Source organism: Salvelinus fontinalis, chromosome 7, assembly GCF_029448725.1.
Source record: "Salvelinus fontinalis isolate EN_2023a chromosome 7, ASM2944872v1, whole genome shotgun sequence".
Taxonomy (NCBI): domain Eukaryota; kingdom Metazoa; phylum Chordata; class Actinopteri; order Salmoniformes; family Salmonidae; genus Salvelinus; species Salvelinus fontinalis.
Genome location: NC_074671.1, coordinates 59675962 through 59690634, shown reverse-complemented (window position 1 = coordinate 59690634; position 14673 = coordinate 59675962). Strand labels below are relative to the sequence as shown.

The 14673-nt window shown below is 43.6% G+C and overlaps 1 protein-coding gene across 4 annotated transcripts; it reads left to right on the top strand.

Moving 5' to 3' along the window:
• The first annotated feature begins 86 nt into the window (after nucleotides 1–86).
• Nucleotides 87–14635, top strand: rpgrb (retinitis pigmentosa GTPase regulator b). Of its 4 annotated transcripts, XM_055930176.1 has the most exons (17): nucleotides 1070–1301; nucleotides 2441–2566; nucleotides 2811–2903; nucleotides 3630–3692; nucleotides 4959–5117; nucleotides 5311–5460; nucleotides 5658–5816; nucleotides 6124–6279; nucleotides 6450–6574; nucleotides 8203–8400; nucleotides 9024–9216; nucleotides 9449–9561; nucleotides 9665–9724; nucleotides 13280–13444; nucleotides 13530–13578; nucleotides 13712–13836; nucleotides 13967–14635. In XM_055930176.1, exons 1-17 carry the CDS (start codon nucleotides 1271–1273, stop codon nucleotides 14198–14200), a joined length of 2199 nt encoding a protein of 732 aa, XP_055786151.1. In that variant the 5' UTR covers nucleotides 1070–1270; the 3' UTR covers nucleotides 14201–14635. The 4 variants fall into 4 exon arrangements, with proteins under 4 accessions (XP_055786150.1, XP_055786149.1, XP_055786148.1 ...); XM_055930175.1 differs by lacking the exons at nucleotides 1070–1301; nucleotides 13280–13444; nucleotides 13530–13578; nucleotides 13712–13836; nucleotides 13967–14635 and adding exons at nucleotides 87–1041; nucleotides 10073–13272; XM_055930173.1 differs by lacking the exons at nucleotides 13280–13444; nucleotides 13530–13578; nucleotides 13712–13836; nucleotides 13967–14635 and adding an exon at nucleotides 10073–13272 and having other exon boundaries at nucleotides 1057–1301.
• Nucleotides 14636–14673: the final 38 nt, after the last annotated feature.

Here is a 14673-nt window from a genome sequence, read left to right as displayed (position 1 = left end):
TGATCAATGATTATTATGGGGTGTATATAACAGGTGTTACAAAGTCGATTAATCATTTAATAAAATGTGTTGCATTTTATGTGAAAGTCGTTACAAAAACATTATAATACTGGTTTAAAGACAAACGCCTATTTATTGCACTTAATATTTTTTTTAACTATTAGAGGTACAACTATTGGAAAGAAATTAATCCACAAATTAAGCCACAAGTATTTTGCTCAATGTAAAAGCAAGACGGTTGGCTGCGGAGGAGGTATTGCCATTTGGAGAGTGACTAAAGTTCATGTGATCATCTGACCAGGTGTGAAAAGAGTTCACAGACTGGTAACAGAATTTACAGGCTGGTGTTCCATGTGAGATGCTGGAGATTGCAACTTATCGTGAACCTGCAAGGGAAAGATCTTAGCAACCAAAGGGGGCATAGGCTCCACAAACATAGTCTAATAGGCCAGTTAACCTCGTCCAGGCTAACTGTGAAGTCGGGAGGACTTCGAGAGTTAGGTGTTATAGCCAGACTAAGGGAAACCTAGCCACAGAGTTAAAAACCATCTTTGACCATGGGTGTATCATTAGTTGATTCAGTTGATTGTCTGTTGCAAAAGCGGTTTGAACGAAACGGGGAGGGGCCTAACTGAATTTGTCCAATAAAAACTATTGATTTTACGTTTGGAGTAAACGGTATCCGACTAATGAATACACTCCTGGCACTGACCGCACCAAAGATACCGGTAACTACCTAACCCGCCTATCTGTCCGCACGTTTCTCTGCCCAGGCGTTCCTTACGGCTGCCACATCTTACAACGCCTGGATAGGTATTTAACATATCAGCTACCACATCACAGTGTTATAGCAATCTGTTAGTCGACGACACAATCGATGACGTTGCACGCAACCATTCGTTGACTAAGGGAACGTAACGTATGGCTGCACAATAGAAGTTGATCCCTGGGCTGGGTTTCAGTTTAAAAAAATGCTTCCTTCCCTCTGCCCTGCCTCATTCCCCTTCAGATCTGAGACCACTGGATGAATGTAAGCAAAAGGTAAACATTATTTCTGCCATTTGCTTTCAACAGACGCCCCAGATGTACGAGGGGGACTGAACAAATGGCACAAGGGAGGGTGCGACTCGATTCAAAATGAGACGCAGCCTTGGTTGCTACTGGTGAAATTTTGTTTACATCCGGGTTGTTTCGGACGAAAACAACACACAACAAGCATAAAAGCAGCTAACCCTGTGTAGTGTAGTTGCTAAGCCGATTTGACACTACGATGGCAGGGGAGGCAGAAGACGAGATACCTGGTAAGATAGCGCGCTATATAGCTAACGTTAGCTAGTTAACATTATTCACCCGTTTGCAAACGTTTCGGAATGAACATGAAATATATCGCTTGCTAACGTTAGCTAGTGTGCTAGCTAACATAAACTATCACGCATGAGCAAAGTAGCCAGGCAAGATAACACTAGTGAAAATTAGCTAACAGCTGGCAACAAGGGACAGCCTCCATGTGCGCCGTTGTTTACGTCTGTCACGAAGAATAATGTCACAGGAAAAAGGGAAAAGTTATCAGTGTCTTTGATAATGTGGTTAACAGGTAGTAAGCTATCTAAATTAGCTTATAGTGGTGTATTATTGTTTGGACTAGATGGGATACAGTTTATATCAGAGTGGACTTTTAGTAGCAGGTTATGAGAATTGGGTTAAAGGGCCGGTGCAGCCAACAACGTGATTTCCCAGTGTTTATATATATTTCCATACTTTGAGGTTGCAATAATACTGTGAAATTGTGGAAATTATGACAATGCCCTTTTAGCTGTTTGAAAAAGTACACCTGTAATGTCAGCCTGCTTTGGTGGGATGAAGTTTGGGGGTAAATGAGTTAAAAGACCAATAAGAAAGAGTTCCAAACCCCTGCCAATAACGGCTAGTTTTCAGTTTCCCCCTTCCCGTTCAGACCACACCGACAGTCCTACTAACATTGTTTGAGAATTTGCTAGTATTTGATAACTATTTTTGTTTATTTTTATTGAAAACAATCACATTAAGGTACATCATTGTCACCCAGAAATGATTTGATATTGAGATTAAAAAAAAATGGCTGTATTGGAACTTTTCGGGCTCCCGAGTGGTGCAGCGGCCTAACGCAATGCATCTCAGTGCACGAGGCGTCACTACAGTCACTGGTTCAAATCCAGGCAGTATCACATCCGGCCGTGATTGGGAGTCCCATAGGGCAGCACACAATTGGCCCAGTGTCGTCCAGGTTTGGCCGGGGTAGGCGTTCATTGTAAATAAGAATTTGTAGTTAAATGATTTGCCAAGTTAGATAAATAAATAAAAAATTGGGTTAGGGTTAGCTAAAATGCATAATTTGACATCAATTTTTATCCCATCTAGCAATGACTGTGTATTATTAGCCATGTTGTTTATGTTCTAACAGAAACGGGAGCAGTCTTCACCTTTGGAAAAAGCAAATTTTCAGATAACGTCCCCAGTAAATTTTGGCTGAAAAATGATGTACCCCTGAAAATCGCCTGTGGGGATGAGCACACAGCATTGATAACAGGTCAGTGACTGATTACGTTTTCAAATTGATAGTAGTGATCAGAGCCATATGAATATAGGCCTGCAATTCTGAAGAACATGCAACATCTGAAATAAGATAAAAGAACTTGCTAACACACCCTATCACACATTTCAAATACATTTTTTATGCAAATGAAATGCTGCTCAACTGCAGCTGCTATTAGTATTAATGTCCCTGTTCCTGTAGCTTTCTCAAGTGGTTTTATGTATTTATTTTTCAACAGAGAATGGCAAGCTTTTCATGTTTGGCAGTAACAACTGGGGTCAGCTGGGTTTGGGATCAAAGACCATGGTGAACAAGCCCACTTGTGTGAAAGGTGGGTCTAAATTGCTCTCCCTTTGTTTTGGTTCAAAAGCAGTACTCTCTTGTATTGCTGCCATACACAGCTGCTTATCTCCCCTTGCGTGTACTAGACAAGAGGGAGTGGGGGACGACAACAGACAATGTAGCCACTGAAATCAAATGTCCCATGATGTTTTTCCCCCACAAAATTAGTTGGATTTTCTGTGGCTTAAACTAAGTGTTGATGCTGTTGTTTTGTAAATTGTGAATGGGTATACTAGTAGCAGGAGACCAAGAGAGATTTTTCACTGCTGTAATCCCAATCTGGAGGGGTCTGTAATCTGGAATAATACATCTAATCTAATCTCCCGAGCAGGAGGGCAGCAGAGGAGAGAAAGAGAGGGTTGGCCTGCTATTGTGTGTCTCCCGGGTGGCGCAGTGGTCTAGGGCACTGCATCGCAGTGCTAGCTGCGCCACCAGAGTCTCTTGGTTCGTGCCCAGGCTCTGTCGCAGCCGGCCGCGACCGGGAGGTCCGTGGGGCGATGCACAATTGGCATAGCGTCGTCCGGGTTAGGGAGGGTTTGGCCGGTAGGGATATCCTTGTCTCAGTATGTAAAATGTAATAAAATGTATGCACTCTACTGTAAGTCGCTCTGGATAAGAGCGTCTGCTAAATGACTAAAATGTAAAATGTAAATGTAAATTGTGTCTGATTGCAATCTGAAAATGGGTGTCTTTCTCATTCTTGTCTTTCTCTAAGCTTTGAAGTCTGAAAAGGTGCAGCTTGCAGCCTGTGGAAGAAATCACACTATAGTTTACACTTGTAAGTACACAGTTATGACCACAGGTACAATATAAATGATGACATGTACCAAATTATGATCATATTACTAAGTGAAAGTTGACTCTGTGTCCTGCAAGGAGCTTTTACAGAGTTTCAGAAGAAAGTTCTTTGTTTCTGGCCATTTTGAGCCTGTAATCGAACCCACAAATGTTGCTGCTCCAGATACTCAACTAGTCTAAAGAAGGGCAGTTTTATTGCTTCTTTAATCAGAACAACAGTTTTCAGCTGTGCTAACATAATTGCAAAAGGGTTTTCTAATGATCAATTAGCCTTTTTAAAATGATAAAATTGGATTAACAAACACAACGTGCCATTGGAACACAGGAGTGATGGTTGCTGATAATGGGCCTCTTTCCACCTATGTAGATATTCCATAAAAAATAAGCAATTTCCAGCTACAATAGTCATTAACAATGTCTACACTGTATTTCTGATCAATTCGATGTTATTTTAATGGACAAAAAAATTCCTTTTCTTTCAAAAACAAGAACATTTCTAAGTGACCCCAAACTTTTGAATGGTAGTGTACATACATACATACATACATACATAACTTACATACAGTACCAGTCAAAGGTTTTGACATTTTTACTCATTGCAACTGCACTTGAAGTAACTTCCAAAGTTCTTGATATTTTCCGTATTGACTGACTTTCATGTCTTAAAGTAATGATGGACTGTCGTTTCTCTTTGCTTATTTGAGCTGTTCTTGCCTTAATATGGACTTGGTCTTTTACAAAATAGGGCCATCTTCTGTATACCACCCATACCTTGTCACAAAACAACTGATTGGCTCAAATGCATTAAGAAGGACATAAATTCCACAAATTAACTTTTAACAAGGCACACCTGTTAATTGAAATGCATTCCGGGTGACTACCTGATGAAGCCGGTTGAGAGAATGCCAAGAGTGTGCAAAGCTGTCATCAAGGCAAAGGGTGGCTACTTTGAAGAATAAAAAAATAAAAAAAGCTTTAACACTTTTTTGGTTACTACATGATTCCATGTGTTATTTCATAGTTTTGATGTCTTCACTATTATTTTGCAATGTAGAAAATAGTAAAAATAAAGTAAAACCCTTGAATGCATAGGTGTTCTAAAACATTTGACCGTGTGTGTGTGTGTGGTGTATGTGATATATAAATAATAAACACAGGATAGTGAAGTTATGCCTTTTAATGTTTTATATTCTAATCCTTGTTGTAGTAGAACTGAGACTGATTCCTGTATATGTCCTGTCCACAGCTCGGGGAAACGTGTACTCTACCGGTGGAAACAACGAAGGTCAGCTAGGTCTGGGAGACTGTGAGGAGAGGACAGCCTTCCAATTGGTGGACTTCTTCAGTTCACATGGACCAATCAAAATGCTTGCTGCCGGCTCCAACACCTCTGCTGCCCTCACGGGTAGGACTCTCCCGTTATAAGTCACAACCTCTGAGTTACAACTATGAGTGTCTTCTGGTTCATATTGATGACTTACATTTTTACTTCATGGGCCAGAGTTGCACTAATTTACTTTCAACTGTCTATATTTCTGTTGCTCCTCCTGACCTTGTTTTTGCTGGAAATAATCACTGTGATGATGTCCTTGTTCTAGAGAGTGGGACGCTGTTCATGTGGGGTGACAACACTGAGGGTCAGATCGGCCTGGGGAAGGAGAGCAGTGCCCTGACCCCCCGGGAGGTCACTGTGGGTCGGCCAGTGGCCTGGGTGTCCTGTGGGTACTACCACTCTGCCTTCGTCACTGGTGAGGGGACAATGGCATTGCCTACTTCAGCACTGTCAGCGTGGCAGGTCACATGATTCCACAACTTTGTAGGAATAGGGAGTTACCCCATTGTGTATGAACATGTCATTTTTCTTGGGTTGGTAGAATAATGTCTAGATATAAAATAGGTAAATATGTTAATGCAATGAATCAACAGGGAATCTCTTTTGTCACAGTTGACGGGGGCCTGTACACATTTGGGGAGCGCGACAGCGGCAAACTGGGCCTGGCCACGGGTCAGCTGGATGGACACCGCGTGCCCCAGCTGGTGAAGGGCATCACAGACCAGGTGACCCAGGTGGCATGTGGAGGCGGGCACACCGTGGCTGTGACAGGTAGGCAGCTTGGTGTCAACCAGTGGACAGTTGACTCTCACAAGGCTGTGGCTTTCAGCATGTCCCATGAACAAGTTTATGTCCCACTTTGAAAGTGTTCTTAAAATGCTTGTATTTATCCAAATAGTGAAGTTAGGTCGTGTAAAGTCTAAATGCACATTGTTGTAAGATTTTGTTGTACCTGTTTGTGGTTGTGTACTACTTTGTTTTATATGCGTAATGAAACTGTCTGGGTTTTTTCTCTATGGCACAAAGCATCAGGAGATAGTGGGTTAACCATGTAGCGCTGTGTTTGATTTGACTCTAGAGGACGACCTGTACACCTTTGGCCTGGGTCAGTTTGGTCAGCTGGGCCAGGGGACCTTCATCTTTGAGGCGAGGCTGCCCAGAGCGGTGGATCACTTCAGGAAGGGCCGAGTACGACAGGTGATGTGTGGGGAGAACCACACTGCTGTCATCACAGGTAAACAAGCCTAGGGGACACAATTTTCACCCCAAAACAGTTATAATTCAGAAGAAAAAAATTATACAACAGTGGTGCTAGCATTTTATGAATAACCTCCATTGCCATTTGCCATGATAACATTGCTTGCGTCTATTAAGTTGGCTGACATGTAGTTGTCATGGTTTCAGACAATGGTCTTCTCTATACCTTTGGGGACGGGAGACATGGGAAGCTGGGTCTGGGAGAGGAGAACTTCACCAATCAATTCAAGCCCACTCTCTGTCCACGTTTCCTCAAGTACAACGTCCAAGCAGTATGTACAGTTGAAGTCGGAAGTTTACATACACCTTAGCCAAATACATTTAAACTTAGTTTTTCACAATTCCTGACATTTAATCAGAGTAAAAATTCCCTGTCTTAGGTCAGTTAAGATCACCACTTTATTTTAAGAATGTGAAATGTCAGAATAATAGAGAGTGATTTATTTCAGCTTTTATTTCTTTCATCCAGTGGGTCAGAAGTTTACATACACTCAATTAGTATTTGGTATCATTGCCTTTAAATTGTTTAACTTGGGCCAAATGTTTCGGGTAGCTTTCCACAATAAGTTGGGTGAATTTTGGCACATTCCTCCTGACAGAGCTGGTGTAACTGAGTCGGGTTTGTAGGCCTCCTTGCTTGCACACGCTTTTTCAGTTCTGCCCACAAATTTTCTATAGGATTGAGGTCAGGGCTTTGTGATGGCCACTCCAATACCTTGACTTTGTTGTCCTTAAGCCATTTTGCCACAACTTTGGAAGTATGCTTGGGGTCATTGTCCATTTGGAAGACGCATTTGCGACCAAGCTTTAACTTCCTGACTGATGTCTTGAGATGTTGCTTCAATATATCTACATAATTTTCTTACCTCATGATGCCATCTATTTTGTGAATTGCACCAGTCCCTCCTGCAGCAAAGCACCCCCACAACATGATGCTGCCACTCCCGTGCTTCACGGTTGGGATGGTGTTCTTCGGCTTGCAAGCCTCCCCCTTTTTCCTACAAACATAACAATGGTGATTATGGCCAAACAGTTCTATTTTTGTTTCATCAGACCAGAGGACATTTCTCCAAAAAGTACGATCTTTGTCCCCATGTGCAGTTGCAAACCGTAGTCTGGCTTTTTTATGGCGGTTTTGGAACAGTGGTTTCTTCCTTGCGGAGCCGCTTTTCAGGTTATGTCGATATAGGACTCGTTTTACTGTGGATACAGAAATTGCTCCCAAGGATGAACCAGACTTGTGGAGGTCTACAATGTTTTTTCTGAGGTCTTGGCTGATTTCTTTTGATTTTCTCATGATGTCAAGCAAAGAGGCACTGAGTTTGAAGGTAGGCCTTGAAATACATCCACAGGTACACCTCCAAATGACACACATGACGTCAATTAGCCTATCAGAAGCTTCTAAAGCCATGACATAATTTTCAGCTTTTTTCCAAGCTGTTTAAAGACAGTCAACTTAGTGTATGTAAACTTCTGACCCACTGGAATTGTGATACAGTAAATTATAAGTCAAATAATCTGTCTGTAAACAATTGTTGGAAAAATGACTTGTGTAATGCACAAAGTAGATGTCCTAACCGACTTGCCAAAACTATAGTTTGTTAACAAGAAATTTGTGGAGTGGTTGAAAAACTAGTTTTAATGACTCCAACCTAAGTGTATGTAAACTTCCGACTTCAACTGTACCTCATGTTTTCAACTGATTGCTGAATTATAATTTGAGAATTTCACTTTGACATCATAGCATGGCTGGTGCCAAATTTAAAGTTCTGCACATTTATCTCAAGTTTAGTTTTTTTCCTGAAAGCATAAAAAAGTGACGATAGTTGGACATCCAGTCTTCTCATATAATTTTGTCTAGTGCAAGATTCAGGTCAATTACATTTAGTCTTTGTTCCAGGTGACATGCGGAGGTTGCCACATGCTGGTTCTAGCCAAGCCCAGAGACGAGAGCTGTCAGGAAGTGACTCTGGAGGAGAATGATGTCACAGAGGACTACCTGGAGAAGTCCTACACAGAGCTCTTAGTGGACACCATCACCTCCACCCCTGCTACCCTGAACAGTAGCCTCTCTGCCCGGGTCAGGAGGAGAGAGAGGGTGTGTACTGGGTACTGGCCTGGGGGTCAACACATGTAAAAGTGGGAGTGTTGGGAGTTTCAACATCCATTCCCTGAACCACCACATGTCCCTGGGATGTTGCGGTCTAGTTCCTCAGATAGTTGTCTGAAACTATTGAGTCAGTGTTTGTTTTAATGTTAGCGGCCTGGTTCTCTAAGGAGATCCCTAACTAGACATCCTCCACCTTTTAGCACTGTCAACAAGGAGCCTAATCATGGGCCTAACAGGTAGTGGAGATGAATAACAACATGGAGCCTAATCATGGGCCTAACAGGTAGTGGATATGAATAACAACATGGAGCCTAATCATGGGCCTAACAGGTAGTGGAGATGAATAACAACATGGAGCCTAATCATGGGCCTAACAGGTAGTGGAGATGAATAACAACATGGGACCTAATCATGAGCCTAACAGGTAGTGAATATAAGTAACAACATGGAGCCTAATCATGAGCCTAACAGGTAGTGAATATAAGTAACAACATGGAGCCTAATCATGAGCCTAACAGGTAGTGAATATAAGTAACAACATGGAGCCTAATTATGGGCCTAACAGGTAGGTAACCAAACACAGCTAACTAACCCTGTGTTCTGTGTTTCAGGAGCGTTCCCCGGAGCAGTTTGGGCTCATGTTCCGGACCCTGCCCCCCCTGATGTCCGGACACCTCAATACCTCTGCATCCCTGCCCGTGTCCAGCCAGACCATCCCCTCCAGCCTGTCCCCCAAGGAGCTAACCAACAGAAAGGTGCACAACGGCATTCACCAACACAGGAGCACTGAGTCTAACAAGAAGGGTATCTACACTGAACTACATTGCATTACATTACATTGCAGGCATATCTGTTTTGAATGTTGAACTATTTAGAAAACACGCATATTCCTTCATTGCATTTCCAACAGCTAGCATGGTCCCTTTTTCATTAACACATCACAATGCAACCGTTCACATTTCTCCTAACTTTTCTTGAGCCTATATATTCCTTTTTAAGAAGTCAAAAGATTCTTGTGATATTTTGTTGATGGCAGAAAAGAGGTCGGCTGAGAAGGGAAGAGATGAGGGAGACAGCAGCGCTGTGGAGAACATGATGGACAACGAGAGTGTTAAAGATCTGGGAGACACCACGGACTTCCTCAACATGGTGAGTCACCAACTCTGACCCAATTCTGTCGTGTACATTCTGTGGCGCTTTCATACAGAAGTTATCAAAAAAGTTCTGAACAAAAATCTCTTCTTTGTGGCAGACTCATGTGATGAAAATGGACCCCAGTGACAAGACGTTGACGTTGTCCCCTGTACAGAAGGTAAGACACACACACACAGCATAACTGTCAACTAAGGATTTTTCTTATTATGATCAAGCAGCTTCTGCGCACCGACCAGCAAGCTCCTTGCAAAATTACTCAGCACTATCAATATGTCTCCCTGAACAAGGGACAGTCTGACTGAGGAACTCAGGGCATACACTTTAATTTACGTCACGCTAGCCATTCTGCTTCCCTGTATCATTTACAGTGACTACCATCTGTCTGTGTTTTTCTTTCAGCGTTGAGTTCTATTGAGTTCTTCACTCTGTTTTCTCTGCATGTTTACTATTTTCCTCTAACTCTTTCATATTTTCTTCATCCTCTGCTTCCTGGCGCTGGTGATAGAGGAAGGGTAAGCTTGTGAAAGGGCATGGTAACGCTGGGAAACAGCCAGAACTCTATACCCATAGGAGGGTGGATCCCACCCCGCGGGGGGCACTGCCCACAGAGCTGCTGAGGAGCTCCAGTGGTAGGTCTCTGGTGGTAGAGAAGAGACCGCGCCACAGGGCTGCCCAGGGCAAAGGCAGTGGCAAGGAGAACCTCGTTGTGGCTCTGGAGGCAATAAAGCCTCCTGAGCCGAAGGCTGGCCCTGCCAAGCCCTCCAGCATAGAGGACATTAGCAAGGCCAAGTCCAAACCCTGTCCGTCCGCACAGAAAAAACAACTGTTAGCAGTTGAGAGAAAAGTGAGGGAGAGATTTGTCATGGATTCTAAGGCAATCCAAATAAAGGGCGCAGCCAAAGGTCAAAGTGCAGAGGTCAAAAAGACTCTCTTAGAGGTCAACCCTATATCTACAAAGGTGAAAAGTCAACATGTAGCTGTTAGGAGGACACCAAATAGAAAGAGTGGCAGACATTCACAAGGCCTTAAGCTAACTGATGCACTGCCTGTGGACAAGACAACTGAACCAGACCTGGTGTCTGAAGTGCCACAAAAAACGACGAATGAAAACACAGAAAGAGAAAAGAGCAAACCAAAGACTGAACCACCTGAACGGACACCGCTGCGCGGCTTACTGACCGGAGTGTCCTCTCTGGGGTCAGGTGTGGGGCTAGTGGCAGCCAGACAGTTTGGTTCTCCCTCAGACAGTGAGTCAGTCCGGAGTCAGAGCAGGGCCCAGAGATTCAGCAGACAGAGTGCTGAGGACGCCCAGTCTTCCTGGAGCCATTCGTCTGCATCCATGGCCTCCGAACCAGGAGACAAGAGAACAGCAGTCCGCATCAACATCATCCCCGCCCCGGGGAGCTCTGATCAGGGGGTGGAGGAGGAGCAATGCAGGTCCTACTCTGGTCCCCCAGACAACAGAGGACAGGAGGAGAGGAGAGGGGAGGAGAGTGGAGACGAGACAGGGAGCAGCGGCGATCAGACACCGACCAAGCAGGATAGTGAGGGTGAGGAGGAAGAGAGTGAGGGAGGGGTTGGAACGAGGAGGGCAGAAAGTGGGGGTGGAAAAGAAGTGGCCAAGAGCCATGATGAGGTGACAGATGAGGAAAACAGTGAGGATGATGACACAGTGAAGGTAGAGGAGGAGGATGGAGGGATCTCTGAATTAGAGAAGGAGAGCGAGGGAGGAGATGAGCAATGTAAGACTGAAACAGATCAGGGAGCAGAAAGTGAGTTAGAGGATGCAGAGAAAGAGGAGAGTGGACTGGAGGAAGAGGAGGAGGGTGACGGGACGAGTAGCCCAGTGGGAGGAGAGGGAGAGAGTGTGGGAGAGGAGGAGGAAGAAGAAGGGGAGGGAGAGAGCAAGGAGGAGGAAGAGAGTGGGGAAGTATCGCATAGTGACACTGAGAGCAAGAGTAAGGAATCCAATTATGAAGAGGAGGATGAAGAAGAAGATGGAGAGAAAGAGGAAGAAGGTGAGGAAGAGGATGAGAGTGTAGGATCTGTAGAGGAGGATGATGGGAATGAGGCAGACAGTGGAACAGAGGCAGGAGAGGAAGAGAGCAGTACTGCAGAGGAGAGGGAAGAAGAGGATAAGAGTGAAGAGGAGGAGACTGAAGAAGAAGAAGCCGGAGAGGAGGAGGAGACAGAAGAAGAAGCCGGAGAGGAGGAGGAGAGTGAAGATGAGGAAGAAGCTGGAGAGGAGGAGAGTGAAGATGATGAGAAAGAAGAAGAAAAACCTGGAGAGGAGAGTGAAGATGAGGAAGAAGCTGGAGAGGAGGAGGAGAGTGAAGATGAGGAAGAAGAAGATCCTGGAGAGGAGGAGGAGAGTGAAGATGAGGAAGAAGAAGATCCTGGAGAGGAGGAAGAGAGTGAAGGTGAGGAAGAAGAAGGAAAAGAAGAAAATGAAGCCAGAGAGGAGGAGGAGGAGAGTAAACATGAGGAGGAAGAAGAGGTGGTTGACAAAAGAAAAGGTAAAAAAGGCCAGGAGAGTCATCAGAATGCTGCGGCCAGAGGTAACGGGTCCAAACAGAGGTCAGGGAAAGGGGAAGAGTTCTGGGACAATGTTTTACCTCAGTACCTCAATCTCAAATGATAGCCCTATCTGTTCTGTTCCAAACCAGTGCTCTGTCAACTTCTCTCAGGAACACTCTTAATTGAGCATTTTAATGCCTCCTACTGTTTTTATTCACGACTTCCATTTTGTTTTACTGTATATCAACTGCCTTTACTGTCTCACTGTTTTTATTCACGACTTCCATTTTGTTTTACTTTATATCAACTGCCTTTACTGTCTCACTGTTTTTATTCACGACTTCCATTTTGTTTTACTTTATATCAACTGCCTTTACTGTCTCACTGTTTTTATTCACGACTTCCATTTTGATTTACTTTATATCAACTGCCTTTACTGTCTCACTGTTTTTATTCACAACTTCCATTTTGTTTTACTTTATATCAACTGCCTTTACTGTCTCACTGTTTTTATTCACAACTTCCATTTTGTTTTACTTTATCAACTGAATGTCCACAGCCTTGTCTTTCAATTTCCTTGTATAGTCCTTTACCATTTTACATGGCAGTTAAGATTTGATGCTAAAATGCTTTTTTTAAATCCCCTTTTCAACTTTGTTCTTCTGTAAAGACAATTTACTAATAGTAGCTACTATTTTCCAGGCATGCCCTCCAATGATTTTGTACAACTTTTTCTTTATCATGATTTGTTTGATATAATGAATATTACAGAATAGTTTGATATATGTTTAAATAAATATTTGTTGTTCTAAAACGATCAAAATCAGTGTCAAGACTAGTCCCATCACGTATGATATCATATAATTTGTGTTGAACACATTCTCTACACATGAATAGATAGTGCTGTTTGCATTAAACTGTTCCAGTGGCAGGTGGGATCCCTTTTCTTCCTTTATCCCTGTCTGTAATCCCTTAGCTCCCTGTTGTGACTCCACTATCCATATCCAATGTGAAGCACCCACCTCTAGTCTTCCTCAAGTCTGTTTAGTGCTGACTCTCCCTTGTGTGTGTGTGTGTGTGTGTGTGTGTGCGCCAGAGTGCAGTTTCTCCCCTGTGACTAAGTTGTATCTGTTACCTAACTTACTATCGCTTGTTTTAACCAGTCTGCCCCACTCACTCTCATCCCTTTTTGCAGGATTTAAGAGCTGAAGAGGGGGAAGGACATAAGGATGATGAAGAAGAGGAGGAGGAAGAAGAGGAGGAGGAGGAGAACAACAAAGCAGAGGAGAAAGAGAAATCTGAGGACATGGAGGGACAATCATTACAGGGTCAGAGCCAGTCCACAGCAGAATCGCTCCAGGTACGCTACCCCACAGATGACCATAATCTACAGGTCTAGGACCTGTATGTTTGTTAACTTCTAAAACAGAATTCCCTCTTTCTAGGGACTAGAGGGTGTGAAAGAAGAAACTCTCCCAGATGGTGTGCAGAAAGGTGAGCATAAAAGAGGTTTTCTGAAATGTCTGACAAACAGGTGAACTTTGTCTTGAACTATTTATGTGGTTAATGCTTTACTGTATCTGTGCTACGGGTAGATGGATTATCATGAAGTGTCTGTTGTGTATAGTTGCAGAGGACTCAGGTCAGCCCAGTCCTTTGGCTCCGACAGAGGAGAGCTCTGCATCCAGCACTCAGCTGCAGAATCGAACAACAGAAGAGAAACCCAAGAAGCAACCAAGGACCAACAGAAAGGTATAACAGAAAGTCATTGGAACAAAGAGGCATAAGCTAAACAACAGGAAACCACTTCATAAAGCTCTGTGATCGTCAGTGATTGAGTAGGTCAGATGTCACTGTGTTCTCTCCTCTCTACTTCCCTCAGCTGTTGCTGTTCAAACGCCTGTCCTCCAAAGCCAAGCAGACAGAGGACAGTGCGGAAGCCCCAGCAGAGGTAACCGGCATGGGGGAGCTGCCTGCCAGTGCCAAGAGTCCCTCTGCAGGGCTGGAGAACAGAGATCCATCAGAGACCAGCGCTAGTGGTGCCCAACCCCCTCTGAGAGCACCCTCGGACCCTGGTGGAAGAGGTGGCCGCTCTACCACCTGCACCCTGCTGTGACGCCACTCACTGGGTGTTGGAGAACTGGACTGGCAGCGCCAACAACCAATAAACCCTTGAAGAGGATGCACATTGACTGTACACAACAAACAACCACTCCACTTTGAACACTAGCGAACTTCTCACAAAGTGACCTATTTATTGACATTCAGTTCCCAAACTTCCCATATGCGAAAGTGTATTATAAATGTGTATAAATGTATTTAACGTGCACAAAAATGTCTTTAATTAACCACAGTGTGTTTTTAACGTGTTTTTATAACGTAGTTGTGTGTTATAAATTGTGAGGATATACTATTTATTGCTGACTGAAATGATCCCAAATGCACAATTGCACTTTAAATGTAACCTTATTGTGTGTTTTTCAGGGAAATATGACATTTGTGTGTGTTCTGATATTTTATTTTCATTGTCTCATAAACCGTTTGAACTTGGTTCTGGTGTGACAATCATCTCATGATTTGGTTACTAGT